The 24,056-nt window shown below is 42.6% G+C and overlaps 1 protein-coding gene across 2 annotated transcripts in view; it reads left to right on the forward strand.

Annotated features, from left to right (window-relative positions):
* Positions 1-24,056, forward strand: part of LOC143768952 (uncharacterized) — a 111,736-nt gene that overhangs the window by 84,350 nt on the left and 3,330 nt on the right. For both annotated transcript variants that reach the window (XM_077257556.1, XM_077257557.1), the window contains 2 exons: positions 10,985-11,116; positions 14,819-14,928. In XM_077257556.1, coding sequence (XP_077113671.1) covers positions 10,985-11,116; positions 14,819-14,928 — 242 coding nt within the window. The remainder of the gene's footprint in view (positions 1-10,984; positions 11,117-14,818; positions 14,929-24,056) is intronic.

Here is a 24,056-nt window from a genome sequence, read left to right on the forward strand (position 1 = left end):
CTGCCTCTTATTAACTGCTTTTTTTTTATAAAATTGGCTGTTCCGGCCTACTAAAGGTGTCTGTCTGCCCCTGCCTGGTGTTGTCCTCAACTGAATAAAGCTGAGCTTCAACCTTCAGTTCCAAATTACCATTTTTAAAAATGCAATTGGCTGTTCCGGCCTACTAAAGGTGTCTGTCTGCCCCTGCCTGGTGTTGTCCTCAACTGATTAAAGCTGAGCTTCTACCTTCTGCCTCTTACTAACTGCTGTTTTTTTAAAAAATTGGCTGTTCCGGCCTACTAAAGGTGAATGTCTGCCCCTGCCTGGTGTTGTCCTCAACTGAATAAAGCTGAGCTTCTACCTTCTGTTCCAAATTACCATTTTTAAAAATGCCATTGGCTGTTCCGGCCTACTAAAGGTGTCTGTCTGCCCCTGCCTGGTGTTGTCCTCAACTGAATAAAGCTGAGCTTCAACCTTCAGTTCCAAATTACCATTTTTAAAAATGCAATTGGCTGTTCCGGCCTACTAAAGGTGTCTGTCTGCCCCTGCCTGGTGTTGTCCTCAACTGAATAAAGCTGAGCTTCTACCTTCTGCCTCTTACTAACTGCTGTTTTTTTAAAAAATTGGCTGTTCCGGCCTACTAAAGGTGAATGTCTGCCCCTGCCTGGTGTTGTCCTCAACTGAATAAAGCTGAGCTTCAACCTTCAGTTCCAAATTACCATTTTTAAAAATGCAATTGGCTGTTCCGGCCTACTAAAGGTGTCTGTCTGCCCCTGCCTGGTGTTGTCCTCAACTGAATAAAGCTGAGCTTCTACCTTCTGCCTCTTACTAACTGCTGTTTTTTTAAAAAATTGGCTGTTCCGGCCTACTAAAGGTGTCTGTCTGCCCCTGCCTGGTGTTGTCCTCAACTGAATAAAGCTGAGCTTCAACCTTCAGTTCCAAATTACCATTTTTAAAAATGCAATTGGCTGTTCCGGCCTACTAAAGGTGTCTGTCTGCCCCTGCCTGGTGTTGTCCTCAACTGAATAAAGCTGAGCTTCTACCTTCTGCCTCTTACTAACTGCTGTTTTTTTAAAAAATTGGCTGTTCCGGCCTACTAAAGGTGAATGTCTGCCCCTGCCTGGTGTTGTCCTCAACTGAATAAAGTTGAGCTTCAACCTTCAGTTCCAAATTACCATTTTTAAAAATGCAATTGGCTGTTCCGGCCTACTAAAGGTGTCTGTCTGCCCCTGCCTGGTGTTGTCCTCAACTGAATAAAGCTGAGCTTCTACCTTCTGCCTCTTACTAACTGCTGTTTTTTTTAAAAATTGGCTGTTCCGGCCTACTAAAGGTGAATGTCTGCCCCTGCCTGGTGTTGTCCTCAACTGAATAAAGCTGAGCTTCTACCTTCTGTTCCAAATTACCATTTTTAAAAATGCCATTGGCTGTTCCGGCCTACTAAAGGTGTCTGTCTGCCCCTGCCTGGTGTTGTCCTCAACTGAATAAAGCTGAGCTTCAACCTTCAGTTCCAAATTACCATTTTTAAAAATGCAATTGGCTGTTCCGGCCTACTAAACGTGTCTGTCTGCCCCTGCCTGGTGTTGTCCTCAACTGAATAAAGCTGAGCTTCTACCTTCTGCCTCTTACTAACTGCTGTTTTTTTTTAAAATTGGCTGTTCCGGCCTACTAAAGGTGTCTGTCTGCCCCTGCCAGGTGTTGTCCTCAACTGAATAAAGCTGAGCTTCAACCTTCAGTTCCAAATTACCATTTTTAAAAATGCCATTGGCTGTTCCGGCCTACTAAAGGTGTCTGTCTGCCCCTGCCTGGTGTTGTCCTCAACTGAATAAAGCTGAGCTTCAACCTTCAGTTCCAAATTACCATTTTTAAAAATGCAATTGGCTGTTCCGGCCTACTAAAGGTGTCTGTCTGCCCCTGCCTGGTGTTGTCCTCAACTGAATAAAGCTGAGCTTCTACCTTCTGCCTCTTACTAACTGCTGTTTTTTTTAAAAATTGGCTGTTCCGGCCTACTAAAGGTGAATGTCTGCCCCTGCCTGGTGTTGTCCTCAACTGAATAAAGCTGAGCTTCTACCTTCTGTTCCAAATTACCATTTTTAAAAATGCCATTGGCTGTTCCGGCCTACTAAAGGTGTCTGTCTGCCCCTGCCTGGTGTTGTCCTCAACTGAATAAAGCTGAGCTTCAACCTTCAGTTCCAAATTACCATTTTTAAAAATGCAATTGGCTGTTCCGGCCTACTAAAGGTGTCTGTCTGCCCCTGCCTGGTGTTGTCCTCAACTGAATAAAGCTGAGCTTCTACCTTCTGCCTCTTACTAACTGCTGTTTTTTTAAAAAATTGGCTGTTCCGGCCTACTAAAGGTGAATGTCTGCCCCTGCCTGGTGTTGTCCTCAACTGAATAAAGCTGAGCTTCTACCTTCTGTTCCAAATTACCATTTTTAAAAATGCCATTGGCTGTTCCGGCCTACTAAAGGTGTCTGTCTGCCCCTGCCTGGTGTTGTCCTCAACTGAATAAAGCTGAGCTTCAACCTTCAGTTCCAAATTACCATTTTTAAAAATGCAATTGGCTGTTCCGGCCTACTAAAGGTGTCTGTCTGCCCCTGCCTGGTGTTGTCCTCAACTGAATAAAGCTGAGCTTCTACCTTCTGCCTCTTACTAACTGCTGTTTTTTTTAAAAATTGGCTGTTCCGGCCTACTAAAGGTGTCTGTCTGCCCCTGCCAGGTGTTGTCCTCAACTGAATAAAGCTGAGCTTCAACCTTCAGTTCCAAATTACCATTTTTAAAAATGCCATTGGCTGTTCCGGCCTACTAAAGGTGTCTGTCTGCCCCTGCCTGGTGTTGTCCTCAACTGAATAAAGCTGAGCTTCAACCTTCAGTTCCAAATTACCATTTTTAAAAATGCAATTGGCTGTTCCGGCCTACTAAAGGTGTCTGTCTGCCCCTGCCTGGTGTTGTCCTCAACTGAATAAAGCTGAGCTTCTACCTTCTGCCTCTTACTAACTGCTGTTTTTTTTAAAAATTGGCTGTTCCGGCCTACTAAAGGTGAATGTCTGCCCCTGCCTGGTGTTGTCCTCAACTGAATAAAGCTGAGCTTCTACCTTCTGTTCCAAATTACCATTTTTAAAAATGCCATTGGCTGTTCCGGCCTACTAAAGGTGTCTGTCTGCCCCTGCCTGGTGTTGTCCTCAACTGAATAAAGCTGAGCTTCAACCTTCAGTTCCAAATTACCATTTTTAAAAATGCAATTGGCTGTTCCGGCCTACTAAAGGTGTCTGTCTGCCCCTGCCTGGTGTTGTCCTCAACTGAATAAAGCTGAGCTTCTACCTTCTGCCTCTTACTAACTGCTGTTTTTTTAAAAAATTGGCTGTTCCGGCCTACTAAAGGTGTCTGTCTACCCCTGCCTGGTGTTGTCCTCAACTGAATAAAGCTGAGCTTCAACCTTCAGTTCCAAATTACCATTTTTAAAAATGCAATTGGCTGTTCCGGCCTACTAAAGGTGAATGTCTGCCCCTGCCTGGTGTTGTCCTCAACTGAATAAAGCTGAGCTTCTACCTTCTGTTCCAAATTACCATTTTTAAAAATGCAATTGGCTGTTCCGGCCTACTAAAGGTGAATGTCTGCCCCTGCCTGGTGTTGTCCTCAACTGAATAAATCTGAGCTTCTACCTTCTGTTCCAAATTACCATTTTTAAAAATGCCATTGGCTGTTCCGGCCTACTAAAGGTGTCTGTCTGCCCCTGCCTGGTGTTGTCCTCAACTGAATAAAGCTGAGCTTCAACCTTCAGTTCCAAATTACCATTTTTAAAAATGCAATTGGCTGTTCCGGCCTACTAAAGGTGTCTGTCTGCCCCTGCCTGGTGTTGTCCTCAACTGAATAAAGCTGAGCTTCAACCTTCAGTTCCAAATTACCATTTTTAAAAATGCCATTGGCTGTTCCGGCCTACTAAAGGTGTCTGTCTGCCCCTGCCTGGTGTTGTCCTCAACTGAATAAAGCTGAGCTTCAACCTTCAGTTCCAAATTACCATTTTTAAAAATGCAATTGGCTGTTCCGGCCTACTAAAGGTGTCTGTCTGCCCCTGCCTGGTGTTGTCCTCAACTGAATAAAGCTGAGCTTCTACCTTCTGCCTCTTACTAACTGCTGTTTTTTTTAAAAATTGGCTGTTCCGGCCTACTAAAGGTGTCTGTCTACCCCTGCCTGGTGTTGTCCTCAACTGAATAAAGCTGAGCTTCAACCTTCAGTTCCAAATTACCATTTTTAAAAATGCAATTGGCTGTTCCGGCCTACTAAAGGTGTCTGTCTGCCCCTGCCTGGTGTTGTCCTCAACTGAATAAAGCTGAGCTTCTACCTTCTGCCTCTTACTAACTGCTGTTTTTTAAAAAAATTGGCTGTTCCGGCCTACTAAAGGTGAATGTCTGCCCCTGCCTGGTGTTGTCCTCAACTGAATAAAGCTGAGCTTCAACCTTCAGTTCCAAATTACCATTTTTAAAAATGCAATTGGCTGTTCCGGCCTACTAAAGGTGTCTGTCTGCCCCTGCCTGGTGTTGTCCTCAACTGAATAAAGCTGAGCTTCTACCTTCTGCCTCTTACTAACTGCTGTTTTTTAAAAAAATTGGCTGTTCCGGCCTACTAAAGGTGAATGTCTGCCCCTGCCTGGTGTTGTCCTCAACTGAATAAAGCTGAGCTTCTACCTTCTGTTCCAAATTACCATTTTTAAAAATGCCATTGGCTGTTCCGGCCTACTAAAGGTGTCTGTCTGCCCCTGCCTGGTGTTGTCCTCAACTGAATAAAGCTGAGCTTCAACCTTCAGTTCCAAATTACCATTTTTAAAAATGCAATTGGCTGTTCCGGCCTACTAAAGGTGTCTGTCTGCCCCTGCCTGGTGTTGTCCTCAACTGAATAAAGCTGAGTTTCTACCTTCTGCCTCTTACTAACTGCTGTTTTTTTAAAAAATTGGCTGTTCCGGCCTACTAAAGGTGTCTGTCTGCCCCTGCCAGGTGTTGTCCTCAACTGAATAAAGCTGAGCTTCAACCTTCAGTTCCAAATTACCATTTTTAAAAATGCCATTGGCTGTTCCGGCCTACTAAAGGTGTCTGTCTGCCCCTGCCTGGTGTTGTCCTCAACTGAATAAAGCTGAGCTTCAACCTTCAGTTCCAAATTACCATTTTTAAAAATGCAATTGGCTGTTCCGGCCTACTAAAGGTGTCTGTCTGCCCCTGCCTGGTGTTGTCCTCAACTGAATAAAGCTGAGCTTCTACCTTCTGCCTCTTACTAACTGCTGTTTTTTTAAAAAATTGGCTGTTCCGGCCTACTAAAGGTGTCTGTCTGCCCCTGCCTGGTGTTGTCCTCAACTGAATAAAGCTGAGCTTCAACCTTCAGTTCCAAATTACCATTTTTAAAAATGCAATTGGCTGTTCCGGCCTACTAAAGGTGTCTGTCTGCCCCTGCCTGGTGTTGTCCTCAACTGAATAAAGCTGAGCTTCTACCTTCTGCCTCTTACTAACTGCTGTTTTTTTTAAAAATTGGCTGTTCCGGCCTACTAAAGGTGAATGTCTGCCCCTGCCTGGTGTTGTCCTCAACTGAATAAAGCTGAGCTTCAACCTTCAGTTCCAAATTACCATTTTTAAAAATGCAATTGGCTGTTCCGGCCTACTAAAGGTGTCTGTCTGCCCCTGCCTGGTGTTGTCCTCAACTGAATAAAGCTGAGCTTCTACCTTCTGCCTCTTACTAACTGCTGTTTTTTTTAAAAATTGGCTGTTCCGGCCTACTAAAGGTGTCTGTCTGCCCCTGCCTGGTGTTGTCCTCAACTGAATAAAGCTGAGCTTCAACCTTCAGTTCCAAATTACCATTTTTAAAAATGCAGTTGGCTGTTCCGGCCTACTAAAGGTGAATGTCTGCCCCTGCCTGGTGTTGTCCTCAACTGAATAAAGCTGAGCTTCTACCTTCTGTTCCAAATTACCATTTTTAAAAATGCAATTGGCTGTTCCGGCCTACTAAAGGTGAATGTCTGCCCCTGCCTGGTGTTGTCCTCAACTGAATAAAGCTGAGCTTCTACCTTCTGTTCCAAATTACCATTTTTAAAAATGCCATTGGCTGTTCCGGCCTACTAAAGGTGTCTGTCTGCCCCTGCCTGGTGTTGTCCTCAACTGAATAAAGCTGAGCTTCAACCTTCAGTTCCAAATTACCATTTTTAAAAATGCAATTGGCTGTTCCGGCCTACTAAAGGTGTCTGTCTGCCCCTGCCTGGTGTTGTCCTCAACTGAATAAAGCTGAGCTTCTACCTTCTGCCTCTTACTAACTGCTGTTTTTTTAAAAAATTGGCTGTTCCGGCCTACTAAAGGTGTCTGTCTGCCCCTGCCTGGTGTTGTCCTCAACTGAACAAAGCTGAGCTTCCACATTCTGGCTTTCGCCCTATACTATCAGATATTAAACTGCATTTGGCCTACTAGTGTGGTTAGGCCCTTGAAACAGTGTCTGCTGCTCTTGGGTTTGCTACTCCACTGAACAAAGCAATGCCGCCTGTTTAGTCCTGTTACCAATTTTGAACTGCATTTAGCCTACTTTATTCTTTGGCCCTATATCTGTTTCCTCCTCATCCTGCCCATTGCCCAGCCACTGCTAGATGAGTCTGCTGGTACATTGACCTAGACCACTACATTCCCCTTATACTCTACACAGCCAGAATCTGACCCTGCTGAAAGTAAGGTTCCCCTTCCCGCATGTTATACCACCTTACACAGGGACAGAGAGGAAGGTGCAGATGAAAGTGCAGGTTCCTTCATCAGGTGGGGGGGCATACTCGTTGGCGACGTCACTGGCACAGGGCCCCTCAGAGTACGCAAAAGTGTCGCTGCTGGTGGGAGGCGCCCCCGCCATGCAAACACACATCGCTGTACTTTGAGGGGCCCTGTGCCAGTGCCAATGCGAACGAGTGGGCCCCCCCTGCTTGCTCAGGATCACAGCACTTGCAACGTTGAAATACTTACCTTTCCCTGCAACACCGCCGTGACGTAGTCCGCATTTCCTGGGCCCACGAAAAACTTGAGCCGGCCCTACTCCCCCCACAACTTTTGCCAAATGACCCCCAATTCCCTATGCCCAACTATTATTATAAAGTTAATTAAGATTGACAAGCTTCAGAAACAAGAATGGATGTTTTTGGCATTAAAATGGGCACTGTAGGTGTTTTCCTGGCCTCCACTCACTGCCGACTATGCTTCCCCATTGACTTGCATTGGGTTTCGTGTTTCGGTCGATCCCCGACTTTTAGCGATAATCGGCCGACTGCACTCGACTCGACTCTGGACAAAATCGGGTTTCACAAAACCCGACTCGATCTTAAAAAAATGAAAGTCGCTCAACTCTAGTGACAACACTAGTCAACATCTAGAGCTCAGAACATGATAATCATGCATCATATGCCTCCTCACCGAAAATGACATTTCCTCTTTCAACGTATTCTTATAATACCCTCTCACAATGAATTACACCCTACCTGTTAAACTCCAGCACCCAAAAATCCTTGCTGTAAATCCAGATGCTACAATGATCAGATGTGAAATGAACCACCTCCAACTGCCTATTATGCTACACCTCAAGTACACAAGAGGACATCTAAGTCATGTGGCAATGCTATTTAAAAAATCAATTTTGACTTTTAGGTGTAGTACTTCCAAAAGTTGGCATTGGCGTACTCACTTTGAGTCTCTAAAGAGGCTACTGGCACATTCAGTCTGTCAAGGGAGCATTACATGGCTTAGAAGTCATATGCTGTTTTGGTGCTCTCTAAACCAAGAAACTTTGACCCTTTGAACCAATATGCAAAGACGAATAGCTGAATAGTTGTTGCGCCCTCATAATCCCTGAAGAAGCTGGAGCTTTCCCCCCACACACACCTTGGTGGTAGATATGACCCTCTTGCAAAGCTGTACAGTACAGTTTATTTACACAAAGTGTATCTTTACTAAGCCAATTTTAGAAAACCCTCCATTATTTCATTATACAGCTTTATAGGGTAATAAACTATATGACTTTAACATACAGGTCTAGAATGCGTGTTGTGAGAGATTGGAGTGCACTCAAGCGAAAGGTAGTGAAGGTAGGTGGCAGTTGATCAGGATGTCCCTTGGAGTATGCAATGAATTTCCTTTATCGCATCTATACAAGATGCAAACATAAATTCTTTATTCTAAGTTGATCATTAGAAATGCTCAGTAAGCATTATGGATATAAGTAGATGGTGACATAACATTACAAAGTTTCGACCCCTCCCGAGTCTCTGTCCAGAATGTTGCTATAATAAAACAAAATAAAATGAAACATCCCTTGTGTAAAATTCTATGTGCAAAATCTCAGATTAAAAAAAAGGTGATAAAACACCCCGCAGTAAATAAATAGCAATAGTGGATGAAAATAATATAGGTTACTTGTCTAACATAATTTTGACACAAAAAAGGGAAAAGCCATCCCATCGCATCACGGTGACCCTATTTGGGACGGCACTAACCTCTAGTATTAAAACATTACCATATGTCAAATGACGTGTGAATAAGGGCCAAGAAGGACCGATGCTAATGGATTCCCAGCAATGGGGAAATGTTATGTCCAGCCCAAGGAAAAGCAACTTGTATTCCAGTTAATTTATTTTTGTTTTAACTCTAAATGCATAGTTATTATAAATAGTACCACAAATAATATTTACATATATACAACATGTCACAGTGGCACTAGTGGTAGAATTGTTTAGCAAAAACTAGGTATAGCGAGCGACTCTAGGTACAGGATAGTGAGGAACAATATGGGATGTGGGATACAAAGTAAGTATGCAACTGACAGATGAGGTATGTGCAGACCATGTTCCTGTACGGTCAGACACGGCCATTACACAGTACACAGCAGGGGCACATTTATAAGATTATCTCAGCACAGAGACATTTTATTTAATCAAATCCAATTGTGGAACTTATTATTATTCCAAGATCTATTAATTAAAATGCACTTTATTTGTGGGAAAACCCTTTAAGACAGCAAGAGGACTTGAGCTCTAGTGCCACCTATTGGATGTAGCAATCCTAAAAGTCAATAATGACTTTTTAACAAGCCTTGCTACATGACTTAAGGCCCCGTCTCACACAGCGACGCTGCAGCGATACAGACAACGATGCTGATCTCTGCAGCGTCGCTGTGTGGTCGCTGTGTGGTCGCTGGGGAGCTGTCACACAGACAGCTCTCTCCAGCGACCAACGATCAGGGGAACGACTTCGGCATCGTTGAAACTGTCTTCAACGATGCCGAAGTCCCCCTGCAGCACCCGGGTAACCAGGGTAAACATCGGGTTACTAAGCGCAGGGCCGCGCTTAGTAACCCGATGTTTACCCTGGTTACCAGCGCAAATGTAAAAAAAAACAAACAGTACATACTCACCATCTGTTGCCCGTCAGGTCCCTTGCTGTCCGCTTCCCGCTCTGACTGTGTGCCGCCGTACAGTGAGAGCAGAGCGCAGCGGTGACGTCACTGCTGCGCTCTCACTTTACGGCGGCAGTCAGAGCAGGAAGCAGACGCCAAGGGACCTGATGGGCAACAGATGGTGAGTATGTACTGTTTGTTTTTTTTTACATTTACGCTGGTAACCAGGGTAAACATCGGGTTACTAAGCGCGGCCCTGCGCTTAGTAACCCGATGTTTACCCTGGTTACCAGTGAAGACATCGCTGGATCGGTGTCACACACACCGATTCAGCGATGTCAGCAGGACCTCAACGACCAAAAAAAGGTCCAGGCCATTCTGACACGACCAGCGATCTCACAGCAGGGGCCTGATCGCTGGCACGTGTCACACATAGCGAGATCGCTACTGAGGTCGCTGTTGCGTCACAAAACTTGTGACTCAGCAGCGATCTCGCTAGCGATCTCGCTATGTGAGACGGGGCCTTTAGGATAAAAAGCCAGACCAGACACTCCATTTACAGACATGTGCTTCAGAGTGTTTGCTCCTCATCATTGCAAAGCAGGAGATCTGATTTGGCCTCTGACAGAGATTCTAAGGGGGGAGTCTCTCCTTGTGGAGAATGTCATGTCAGCATACAGAAATGTGTCGGCCTTGTAATGCTCCTCTGGGAAATTAAATATGCAGAGTCTCTTCAAAGAGGTACAGGATTTAAACTCTACCACCACATATTTGGGATAGCAATCCTAAAAGTAAAAATTGACTCTTTAATGAGCCTTAAAACATAATTTAGGATAAAAAGCCAAACCAGACACTTCATTTACAAGAAAAAGGTTTTTTTCGTGGTGTTTTCCTCTCATCACTGCAAAGCAGGAAGTCTGATTTGCTTGGTGACAGGCCTCTGACCCTGTGACTCACTCTATTGAGAGTGTCATGCCAGAATAAGGAGACTTATAGGCCATGTAATGCTCCTCTAAAATGTATATATGCAAATAGCATCTTCAGAGAGGAAGAGAGATAGGACCCTAGGGATGGTGCTGCTAATGGTATGAGAAGAAAGAGTCCAGACTACACAAATGACTTTTAACACCAATTAGGACATGTGTATACCATCTGGTTTGGTACTCCCTGCTGGTTCCAGACATATGGGAGCTATACCACCAATACTTGGCCTAAAATAGTTATATTGTCTGACTCTTCAGATGGTATTCTGGTTACAGTGCTACTGTCAGTATAATATGGCCGACACTTTACCATTGCAGCTGTGTTTGGAATTGATTGGAATAGGAAAGATCAAAATGAGACAATTTTTTCTTTTTAGGTTTATGTAGTTTAGTTTTTTTTTTTTTTTTAAAGTATAATTAGGAACAAGAGGCACAATTTGCCTTTTATAAAGAAGTTAAAATGCTGCATGTTGGAACCTAGTGGTAATGCTCTAGTAATGTGCAGCTTTACAATACATAAAAAATGTTTTCTAATGAATTGTTCTTATTAGAATGTAAATATCATCTTCATGATGTGCTGTATATCTTCATTATTCTTCATTACTCATATTATGCTTGTTTTTGCAGGTAAAATGTGTACTTTGTATCAGCTTCTTATCATTCATTGCCAGTGTCATTGGACTTATATTTAACAGCTGTGATCTTAATGATATGCTGTGCATCTCCCACTTCCATCCAATCGTATGTAGGATAATATTTGTAAGTGTTGATATTTAAGTTTAATGTGTTAGAATATATATATATATATATATATATATATATATATATATATATATATATATATATATATATATATATATATTTGTATCATGGAAAGCCAATTACTTAACAATGTAAAGATTCCAGGTATACTGGAATGTATGTCAAGTTAGCGACAGATTACACTATTCTCATATACTATGGGTTCAAAATCTTAGATGAACTGTGTAATAGTTTTTATGCTGCATTGAAATCCTGCAATCCCAACGTATGGTTGCCTTCCAATAAATCACTTGTAAGGCCACTTCAAGAATATTACATCCAGTTTTGAGTTCCAATTTTAAAAAGGATATTCAGAAGAGGGATGGAAGGCCTCTCATATGATGAAAGGTTGGAAAAGTTGGGCTTGTTTAGCTTAGAAAAAAGAAGTCTCAGAGAGGATCTTATTTACATGTATAAATATACGTGTGGTCAGCACAAAACACTGGCATATGACTTGTTCCTTCCAAGGACCGTGCTGAGGACTAGGGGGCACTTATTACTGGTGGAAGAAAAGCGTTTCGGCAGCTAAATAGGAAAGGGTTCCCTACAGTTAGAGAAGTCAGACTGTGGAATGCGCTATCAAAAGAGGTAGTAATGGCAGACACTATAACAACTTTTAAAAAAGGGCTGGATGATTTCCTTGATACACTGTGGGTTTTAGTTAAATTAGTGACAAAATGTACAATTGGTGGAGGAAGGTTGAACTTGACTGAAATGTTGGCAGATATGCAACAGATACAAATGTATTTGTGTGCAGGAGGAGTTTACACTTTTCTGACAGTAGATGGCGATGTTGTTACTGTTATATGCTTAGTTGAATGTAATGCATATACTTGTTATACTTTGGTTTCATTTTCTCTCTGGTAAAAACTATTTTCAGACTTCCTGTTATGCTGTATTAAGAAGCGGATGCATGTACCTCATGTTCTGTGAAGATAAAAGTTGATTTACTGCATATAAGCTGCTTTCACAAGTTTATTCTGCGACCAAACTATGTAACAGGACCTAGGTCTTTTTTCAACCTATTTAACCCCATTCCGACATTGGACGTAATAGTACGCTGATGTTGGACTCCCTCCCTTTGATGTGGGGTCCGGCGGTGAGCCCTCATCTTTCCCGGCACATGTCAGCTGTTTTGAACAGCTGACATGTGCCTCTGACAGCTGTGGGTGGAATTGCAGTCCACTCATGGCTGTTAACTAGTTAAATGCCGCTGTCTATCTCTGACAGCGGCATTTAACTTGCCCTTCCAGCAAGTGCACCGGAAATCCCACCCAATGGTGACCCCGTCACATTATCGCGGGTTACCAATGGGTTGGCATGACAACCAGAGGTCTCCAGCAGACCTCTATAATTGTCACTGCCGGATTGCTATGAGCGCCGCCCGGTGGTCGACACTCATAGCAAGTGAGCAATTCTGGTACATACAGGTGATCTGATCATTGCCTGTATGTAGCAGAGATGATGGCAGCTTCTAGTCTCCCATGGAGACTATTGAAGCATGCCAAAAGTATAAAAAAAGTTTTTAAAAATAAAAAAAGATTAAAAAAATATAAAAGTTTAAACCACCCCTCTTTCGCCCCATTCAAAATAAAACAATAAAAAATTAAACATATACATGTTTGGTATCACCGGGTTCAGAATCACCCGATCCATCCATATAAAATAAGAATTAACCGGATCGCTAAACTTCGTAACAAGAAAAAAAGTCAAAATGCCAGAATTAAGTTTTTTTGGGTGCCGCAACATTGCATTAAAATGCAATAATGGGCAATCAAAAGATTGTATCTGCACCAAAATAGTATCATTAAAAATATCAGCTCAATATGCAAAAAATAAGTCCTCAACCGACCCGAGATCATGAAAAATAGAGACGCTACAGGTATCGGAATATGGCACAATTTTTATTTTTTTTTAGCAAATTTTGGAATACTTTTTACCACTTAGATACAAAAGAACCTAGACATGTTTGATGTCTTTGAACTCATAAGGACCTGGAGAATCATAATGGCAGGTCAGTTTTAGCACTTAGCGAACATGGTAACAACCCAAAAAACAACTGTGGGATTGCATTTTTTTTTGCAATTTCACCGCACTTGGAATTTTTTTCCTGTTTTCCAGAACATGATATGTTAAAACTGATGGTTCAAAAGTACAGTATAACTCATCCCGCAAAAAAAAGCCCTCACATGGCCATTTTGACCAATAAATAAAAAAGTTATAGCTCTGGGAAGAAGGGGAGCGAAAAATTTAAATACAAAACAAAAAATACCTCTGGTCATTAAGGGGTTAACTATGTAACTATGTAACTAATTGTTAGTTTAATCCAAACTTCCCAAAATTTTAAAAGTTAAATGCAAACAAACTCACTAATGTCTGGGATATCACACTTGGAACACGTCCAAATAACCAGAAACCATAACAAAGAATGGTACTGTTGATATTTATTGTTTATGAGTAGGAATAAAAAGTCTGTAAGCACAGGTAACATTAAAACACCACAGACTGCTGACTTGACAGATGTCAGAAGGTAGTTACTGACACACTCCACAAGGAGGGTAAGCCAGAAAAGGCCATTGCTAAGGAATCTGGCTGATCACAGTGTGCTGTATCCCAGCATATTAATGGGAAGTTGAGTGGAAGGCAAAATTGTGGTAAAAAAAGGTGCACAAGCAACCGGGATAACCGCAGCCTTGTAAGGATTGTTAAGAAAAGGCCATTCAAAAATTTGGTGGAGATTCACAAGGAGTGGACTGCTGCTGGAGTCCTTGCTTCAAGAGCCACCATACACAGACGTATCCAGGACATGGGCTACAAGTGTCACATTCCTAAGAGGTCCAAGGTGTTGTTTTCAGATGAAAGTAAATTTCGCATTTCTTTTGGAAATCAAGGTCCCAGAGTCTGGAGGAAGAGTGGAGAAGCACACAATCCAAGCTGCTTGAGGTCTAGTGTGAAGTTTCCACAATCAGTGATGGTTTGGGGAGCCACGTTATCTGCTGGTGTAGGTCCACTGTGTTTTATCAAGACCAAAGTCAGCGCAGCAGTTTAATAAGAAATTTTGGAGCACTTCATGCTTCCGTTTGCCAACAAGCTTTTTGGAGATGGAAATTTCATTCTCCAGCAGGACTTGGCACCTGTCCACACTGCCAAAAGTACCAAAACAACAGTATCACTGTGCTTGATTGGCCAGCAAACTTGCCTGACCTTAACCCCATAGAGAATCTATGGAGTATTGTCAAGAGGAAGATGAGAGACACCAGACCCAACAATGCAGAGGAGCTAAAGGCTGCTATCAAAGCAACCTGGGCTTCCATAGCACCTCAGCAGTGCCACAGGCTGATCACCTCCATGCCACACTGCATTGATGCAGTAATTGATGCAAAAGGAGCCCCGGCCAAGTATTGAGTGCATTTACTGAAGATACATTTCAGTAGGCCAACATTTCGGATTTTAAAATACAATTTTTTTTCAAGCTGGTGTTATAAAGTATTCTAATTTACTGAGATAACAACTTTTGGGTTTTCATTGTCTGTAAGCCATAACTATCAACATTAACAGAAATAAAAAAAAAATATTCTAATTTTGTGAGAAGCACCTGTAGCTAAGATACTTTGTATGTTATAGGCTGTAATCCCAGTTCTTATGGTTTGGTTCTTACAGGAGAAGGACTTTAACATATATTGCTGCCTTATTGCACTGAACATCTTGGCATTGCTTCTGTCTTTTTTTGCATCATGCATTGGAAATATGACTCTTGGATTGAAAACAAGGTAACTATAAAATACGAAATAAGAAATATAAAGTAATACAGAATTTTTCCACATCCTCATTAGATGACCAGCTATCTAAGGCTGAATTGACATGCTGCAGGATTTGCTGCAACTGAAAAATGGTTAATATTAATATCAATGGGGTTGTTTCAGTGAAATTGCACAGTTGCAAAAATTTCCACAACAGAATTGATAGCAAATAAGCAATGTGAACATACTCTAAATTTCCACGCTGGCATAGACTTCGCCAAGGATCCATTGTAGGTTGCTCGATCTTGTGATGGGAGAGGTATATCAATAGCATCAGGTCCTGTGGATATTTGATGAGAAAATAAAGAAAATTGATCAGTAAGACCAACCCTCTTAAGCCGTCAATATGGGCATGTAGGTGATAGGAGGCTGAATAAAATGATACCTTGATATCTATGATCTGATGTCTTATTCCAGAGTAATCCACATGTTTCTTAACCCCTTCGTGCCATGCGCCGTACTAGTACGGCGCTGCCGGCACTGCATTAGTGCCAGCCGCAGTACTAGTACGGCGCATCGATCACTGCGGTCTCGCGCTGAGCGCCGCGGTGATCGGGTGCGGGTGTCAGCTGTATATGACAGCTGACAACCCGCAGCAATGCCCACGATTGGCGCTATCGCCGATCGCGGGCATTTAACCCCTCTGATGCCGCTGTCAATAGTGACAGCGGCATAGAGGGGGATCGCGCAGGGACGGGGGCTCCCTGCGCTCTCCCACCGGGAGATCGCGCTGCTCCGGTGACCTGGAAGGAGTCCCCGGATCCAAGATGGCCGCGGGACTCCTTCCGGGTCATGAGATGACCCTGCTTGCCGGCGCCTGCTGAGAATTCCTCATACCAGGCGCCGGCAAGCCTCTGTAACGTGCCTCCAAGATCGGTGATCTGACAGAGTGCTGTGCACACTGTCAGATCACCGATCTGGGATGTCCCCCCCTGGGACAAAGTAAAAAAGTTAAAAAAAAAAATGTCCACATGTGTAAAAAAAAAGAAAAAAAAATTCCTAAAGAAAAAAAAAATAAATTCCCATAAATACATTTCTTTATCTAAATAAAAAAAAATCACACAATAAAAGTACACATATTTAGTATCGCCGCGTCCGTAATGACCCCACCTGTAAAACTATATCACTAGTTAACCCCTTCAGTGAACATCGTAAAAAAAAAAAGAATTTCAGGAATTGTTGGTTTTTGTTCATTCTGCCTCCCAAAAATCGGAATAAAAAGCGATCAAAAAATGTCATGTGCCCGAAAATGGTACCAATAAAAACGTCAACTCGTCCTGCAAAAAACAAGATCTCACATGACTCTGTGGGCCAAAATATGGATAAATTATAGCTCTCAAAATGTGGTGATGCAAAAACTATTTTTTGCAATAAAAAGCGTCTTTTAGTGTGTGATGGCTGCCAATCATAAAAATCTGCCCAAAAAACGCTATAAAAGTAAATCAAATCCCCCTTCATCACCCCCTTAGTTAGGGAAAAATAATAAAATTTTAAAAAATATATTTATTTCCATTTTCCCGTTAGGCTACTTTCACACTAGCGTCGGTCCGACGTACCGACGCATACTGTGCAAGCTCCGCACAACGGGGGCAGCGGATGCTGTTTTTCCACGCATCCGCTGCCCCATTGTGAGGTGCAGGGAGGTGGGGGCGGAGTTCCAGCCGCGCATGCGCGGTCAGAAATGGTGGACCGTCGGCACAAAAAAAGTTACATGTAACGTTTTTTGCTGCCGGCGGTCCGCCACAACACGACGCAACCGTCGCACGACGGTTGCGATGTGTGTCAATACGTCGCAATGCGTCGCAAATGTTAGTCTATGGGGAAAAAATGCATCCTGCAGATGACTTTGCAGGATGCGTTTTTTCGCCAAAATGACGAATTGCGACGTATGCAAAAAAAACGCTAGTGTGAAAGTAGCGCTAGGGTTAGGACTAGGGTTAGGGCTAGGGTAAGGGTTGGGGTTAGGGCTAGGGTTAGGGCTGGGGTTAGGGTTGGGGTTAGGGTTTCAGTTAGAATTGGGGAGTTTTCACTGTTTAGGCACATCAGGGGCTCTCCAAACGCGACATGGCGTCCGATCTCAATTCCAGCCAATTCTGCTTTGAAAAACTAAAACAGTGCTCCTTCCCTTCCGAGTTCTCCTGTGCGCCCAAACAGTGGTTTCCCCCAACATATGGGGTATCAGCATTCTCAGGACAAGTTGGACAACAACTTTTGCAGTCCAATTTGTCCTGTTACCCTTGGGAAAATAAAAACGTGGGGGCTAAAATATCAGTTTCGAGGAAAAAAAAATATTTTTTATTTTCACGGCTCTGCGTGATAAACTGTAGTGAAACACTTGTTGGTTCAAAGTTCTCACAACACATCTAGATAAGTTCCCTGGGGGGTCTAGTTTCCAATATGGGGTCACTTGTGGGGGGTTTCTACTGTTTAGGTACATCAGGGGCTCTGCAAATGCAACATGACACCTGCAGACCAATCCATCTAAGTCTGCAATTCAAACGGCGCTCCATCCCTTCCGAGCTCTGCCGTGCGCCCAAACAGTGGTTCCCCCCATATATGGGGTATCAGCGTACTCAGGACAAATTGGACAACAACTTTTATTGTCTAATTTCTCCTGTTGCCCTTGGGAAAATAAAAACGTGGGGGCTAAAATATCATTTTCGTGGAAACAAATATATTTTTTATTTTCGCGGCTCTGCGTTATAAACTGTAGTGAAACACTTGTTGGTTCAAAGTTCTCACAACACATCTAGATAAGTTCCCTGGGGGGTCTAGTTTCCAATATGGGGTCACTTGTGGGGGGTTTCTACTGTTTAGGTACATCAGGGGCTCTGCAAATGCAACATGACACCTGCAGACCAATCCATCTAAGTCTGCAATTCAAACGGCGCTCCTTCCCTTCCGAGCTCTGCCGTGCGCCCAAACAGTGGTTCCCCCCATATATGGGGTATCAGCGTACTCAGGACAAATTGGACAACAACTTTTGTTGTCTAATTTCTCCTGTTACCCTTGGGAAAATAAAAACGTGGGGGCTAAAATATCATTTTCGTGGAAAAAAATATATTTTTTATTTTCGCGGCTCTGCGTTATAAACTGTAGTGAAACACTTGTTGGTTCAAAGTTCTCACAACTAGTGTTGAGCGATACCGTCCGATACTTGAAAGTATCGGTATCGGATAGTATCGGCCGATACCGGCAAAGTATCGGATCTCGCCGATTCCGATACCCGATACCCATGCAAGTCAATGGGACACCAAGTATCGGACGGTATCCTGATGGTTCCCAGGGTCTGAAGGAGAGGAAACGCTCCTTCAGGCCCAGGGATCCATATGAATGTGTAAAATAAAGAATTAAAATAAAAATTATTGATATACTCACCTGTTCGGAGGCCCCTGCACCTTACCGCTGTTAACCAGCAGCTTCCGTTGCTTTAAATGAGCGCGTTCAGCACCTTCCATGATGTCACGGCTTCTGATTGGTCGCGTGCCGCTCATGTGACCGCCACGCGACCAATCACAATCCGTGACATCATTCTCAGGTCCTAAATTCCTAATTCTAGGAATTTAGGACCTGAGAATGACGTCACGGCTTGTGATTGGTCGCGTGGCGGTCACATGAGCGGCACGCGACCAATCAGAAGCCGTGACGTCATGGAAGGTGCTGAACACGCTCATTTTAAGCAAAGCAGGCTGCCGGTTACTTCCAGGGCACGTCAGAGGGTGAGTATATCCCTATTTTTTATTTTAATTCTTTATTTTTTACATGGATATGGATCCCAGGGCCTGAAGGAGAGTTTCCTCTCCTTCAGACAATGGGAACCATACACTGAGAACTTCCAATTCCGATTCCCGATACCACAAAAGTATCGGATCTCGCTATCGGAATTCCGATACCGCAAGTATCGGCCGATACCCGATACTTGCGGTATCGGAATGCTCAACACTACTCACAACACATCTAGATAAGTTCCCTGGGGGGTCTAGTTTCCAATATGGGGTCACTTGTGGGGGGTTTCTACTGTTTAGGTACATCAGGGGCTCTGCAAATGCAACATGACACCTGCAGACCAATCCATCTAAGTCTGCATTTCAAACGGCGCTCCTTCCTTTCTGAGCTCTGCCGTGTGCCCAAACAGTGGTTCCCCCCAATGTATGGGGTATCAGCGTACTCAGGACAAATTGGACAATAACTTTTGTGGTCCAATTTCTCTTGTTACCCTTGGGAAAAAAAAAATTGCGGGCTAAAACATCATTTTGTGGAAAGAAAAAATGATTTTTTAATTTTCACAGCGCTACATTCTAAACTTTAGTGAAACAATTGGGGGTTAAAAGTGCTCACCACACATCTAGATAAGTTCCTTAGGTGGTCTTCTTTCCAAAATGGTGTCATTTGTCAGGGTTTCCACTGTTTAGGCACGTCAGGGGCTCTCCAAACACGACATGGGTTCCGATCTCAATTCCAGCCAATTTTGCATTGAAAAGTCAAATGGCGCTCCATCCCTTCCGCGCTCTGCCATGCGCTCAAACAGTGGTTTATCCCCATATATGAAGTATCAGCGTACTCAGGACAAATTGCACAACAACGTTTGGGGTCCAATTTCTCCTGTTACCCTTGGAAAAATAAAAAATTTGGGGCAAAAAGATCATTTTTTGTGAAAATTAATATGAATTTATTTTTACGGCTCTACATTATAAACCTCTGTGAAGCACTTGGAGGTTCAAAGTGCTCACCACACATCTAGATTAGTTCCTTAGAGGGTCTACTTTCCAAAATGGTGTCACTTGTGGGGGTTTCCACTGTTTAGGCACGTCAGGGGCTCTCCAAACACGACATGGGTTCCGATCTCAATTCCAGCCAATTTTGCATTGAAAAGTCAAATGGCGCTCCTTCCCTTCCGAGCTCTGCCATGTGCCCAATCAGTGGTTTATCCCCATATATGAAGTATTAGCGTACTCAGGACAAATTGCCCAACAACTTTTGGGGTCCAATTTATCCTGTTACCCTTGGGAAAATAAAAAAATTGGGGTAAAGAGATAATTTTTTTGTGAAAATTAATACGAATTTTTTTTTACGGCTCTACATTATAAACTTCTGTGAAGCACTTGGAGGTTCAAAGTGCTCACCACACATCTAGATTAGTTCCTTAGAGGGTCTACTTTCCAATATGGTGTCACTTGTGGGGATTTCCACTGTTTAGGCACATCAGGGGCTCTCCAATCGCGACATGGGTTCCGATCTCAATTCCAGCAAATCTTGCATTGAAAAGTCAAATGGCGCTCCTTCCCTTCCGAGCTCTGCCATGTGCCCAATCAATGGTTTACCCCAACATGTGGGGTATCGGCGTACTCAGGACAAATTGTACAACGACTTTTTTGGTCCAATTTCTCCTGTTACCCTTGGTAAAATAAAACAAATTGGATCTGAAGTAAAAAATTTTTGAATAAAAAGTTAAATGTTCAGTTTTTTTTAAACATTCCAAAAATTCCTGTGAAGCACCTGAAGGGTTAATAAACTTTTTGAATGTGGTTTTGAGTACCTTGAGGGGTGTAGTTTTTAGAATGGTGTCACTTTTTGGCATTTTCTGTCATATAGACCCCTCAAAGTCACTTCAAGTGTGAGGTGGTCCGTAAAAAAAATGGTTTTGCAAATTTTGTTGCAAAAATGAGAAATCGCTGGTCAACTTTTAACCCTTATAACTCCCTAACAAAAATAAATTATGTTTCCAAAATTGTGCTGATGTAAAGCAGACATGTGGGAAATGTTGTTTATTAACTATATTATGAGATATAACTCTCTAATTTAAGGGCATAAAAACTAAAAGTTTGAAAATTGCTAAATTTTCATAATTTTCGACAAATTTTTGTTTTTTTCACAAATAAATGCAAGTCATATCGAAGACATTTTACCACTATCATGAAGTACAATATGTCACGAGAAAACAATGTCAGAATCACCAGGATCCGTTGAAGCGTTTTAGAGTTATGACCTCATAAAGTGACAGTGGTCAGAATTCTAAAAATTGGCCCTGTCACTTAGGTGAAAACAGGCTTCAGGGTGAAGGGGTTAATATGTAAATGACCTGTTAAGATCTGTGGGTTGGACACTGATCTGCATGAGAGTCTGCCTCTGGAGATTATTTTAAATGAAAGGGGAAATTGCCAGTGTGAGACATGTAGATGAGGATAGCAGATTGTCAGTCATTACATGTCTCACACTGGTAACACTTTCTTTCTTTTAAAATAATCTCTGGGGGCATATTTCAGAGAGATCAGTGTCCGGCCCAGAGATCTTAAAAGGTCATTTACATATTAATATGTTGATTTCCCTGGAATAAGAGACCAGATCACATATGTCAAGGTATCATTTTATTGAGCTTCCTATTCCCATAGGATCCTATTGACGGCTTTACATTCACAAGGCAAATCTTAACTGTTTAAAAAAAAAGTGTTCTAAATAAATGGGTTTAACATCCACAGAAATGTGCAGGGATATACTATATAAAAAGTATACAAAAAAAGACCTATCCATAAAGTGATGTACTAAATAATAAAATGATTAAAAGATTTCAATACTTTATTATAACATAAGTGCCTTTTAATTAATAACAAAATATATGCAATAAAAAATCAGGGACGTGTTAGCAGAAAAGAAAACAGCCACATACTGGATCAAGGACAATATCTCTATAAGTACAAAGGAAGCCTAATTGTCACGGTTCCTCTCCTTAGGGTGTCTGGGATGCAGTAACTGACTACTTTGATAGACAGCATGGCCATCCAATCTGGTACATGGGCGTGCTGAGCTGTCAGTGTGTTGATTGACAGCTCAACTATCCAATCTCTTACTTGGAGGCGTTGGCTGTCTCAGGTGTTCACTATCCCTGGTAATGGCCATGCCTAATTAACTGAGCAGCTTCTCCCAGACCACTGCCAGACATACTTTCAGCCTGTGAGGTTTGTGCTTTCCTGTGCCTAGAGTTCTATATGCTTGATCTGTTGTCTGACCTTGGACTTCGTTCTGACCATCCACCTGTTTTACCCCTTCAGCTCTGATCCGTTATCCTCCCGGTACTTTGACTTCGGAATGTTACCTGACTATGCTTTTGTCTCTTCCTTCTGTTTATGACTTACCCTCCTGGCTTCTGACCTTGGACTCTTTGACTACTCTGACTCACGGCTTGGCCGTGGGAAGTGACTAGCATCACATTAATCAGTACTAATCCACCCTCTGCTCTCTGTATCAGTTGGTTTATGTGTTTTTCTAGGTAATTTTGAACTCTTATTTGTAATTTATGCTTTAAAGGGCGTTGTGCAATTATTCATTATATTTGGCATGAGTTTGGTTAGTCTACCTTTATACTTCTTTCAGCTCGCACTATATGAAACCACAATAACACATTGCAATTGTTGATATGTATTGTACATACATTTATTAGGTCCTTCAGCTTAATCCATTTTTAAGTTCTTTTGTTAACTGGACACTTTTTCAATGCATTAGTGACAATTAGTGGTCTATTAGTAGTCTTTTGCACTGTATGTGGCTGCTTTCCTCTATTCTAGTACTTCCCTGTATTTTCCCTTTTTCTTTCTTTTTAAGCACTTATGTTATGATAAATTATTGAAATATTTTGATCCTTTTTGGTTTGGTGTAAATCAGTGAGTGGATAGGTGTGTGCTGAATTTTGGATGTATTGTAGGAGTGCTGGAGCTGATGGTCTGCTCCCTGAAACTATAAAGGGTTAATGTCACGGGGCAGAAATAGGAAGACAGGAGATGAGGGATCTGGGCCCCTGAACTGCCCCTCAGGCTAGGGGAAGCCCTGTCTTTCCTTAACTTGGGGGTACCCTTGAAGGTAGGGAGGCCCAAGTCACCGACCTGTCCCTGTCTCCTGTTAAACCCTGAACTAAACCCCCAACCCCCACCCCAGGAGGTGAACAGTGTAAATAGCACCACTAAGCAAATAAACAATATGAGAGTGAGGGGAACACAATACCAAAAGGTGAATGCACAAACTACAAAGTAACAAAAACTTAGAACTTAGCTTGTGCACGCCGCTGCAGACTCCACAACACAGATAGTACAGCAACAGAGCTCCAAACACCAGACTTGACTGATACCAGGGAGCTGCTACTGCAAGGTTGGTCCCCTGAAAGGACCTGTATAACCAACAGTCAGCTGATGCACCAGGTGACCTTATAAAGGATGGTGGGATTGGTCACAAACATCAGCTGACCCAGCAGCAATGCAATGCAATAACACCAGTGGCCACCGGGGGGGGGAACTGCATTAACCCCCAATGACCAGAAAGGAAAAAAGGTTTAAATAAGAGGGAAACCAGATCTGCCACAGATCCAAAAATGGATCATCGTGACAGTTAAATGTATTTGATATTCATGTATGTTATAAAAGGGTAACACTCACAGGGGCTGGACCTCTTCATCAGGACAAAAGCCTAGCACTAGGTGAGGAATGGGGAACTATATGCCAGGATGAGGGGCATATTCCAGGATGGAAGGACATATACCAGGATGGAGGAACATATACCAGGATTGTGAAGCATACAGTGGGTACGGAAAGTATTCTGACCCTTTAAATTTTTCACTCTTTGTTTCATTGCAGCCATTTGGTAAATTCAAAAAAGTTCATTTTTTTCTTGTTAATGTTCACTCTGCACCCCATCTTGACTGAAAAAAAACCAGAAATGTTGAAATTTTTGCAAATTTATTAAAAAAGAAAAACTGAAATATCACGTGGTCATATCACGTGGTCATAAGTATTCAGACCCTTTGCTCAGTTTTGAGTAGAAGCACCCTTTTGAGCTAGCACAGTCATGAGTCTTCTTGGGAATGATGGAACAAGTTTTTCACACCTGGATTTGGGTATCCTCTGCCACTCTTCCTTGCAGATGCTCTTCAGTTCCATCAGGTTGGATGGTGAACGTTGGTGGACAGCCATTTTCAGGTCTCTCCAGAGATGCTCAATTGGGTTTAGGTCAGGGCTCTGGCTGGGCCAGTCAAGAATGGTCACAAAGTTGTTCTGAAAACATTCCTTTTTTATTTTAGCTGTGTGCTTAGGGTCATTGTCTTGTTGGAAGGTGGA

The sequence above is a fragment of the Ranitomeya variabilis genome, chromosome 4 (genome assembly GCF_051348905.1).
Source record: "Ranitomeya variabilis isolate aRanVar5 chromosome 4, aRanVar5.hap1, whole genome shotgun sequence".
Classification (NCBI taxonomy): Eukaryota; Metazoa; Chordata; class Amphibia; order Anura; family Dendrobatidae; genus Ranitomeya; species Ranitomeya variabilis.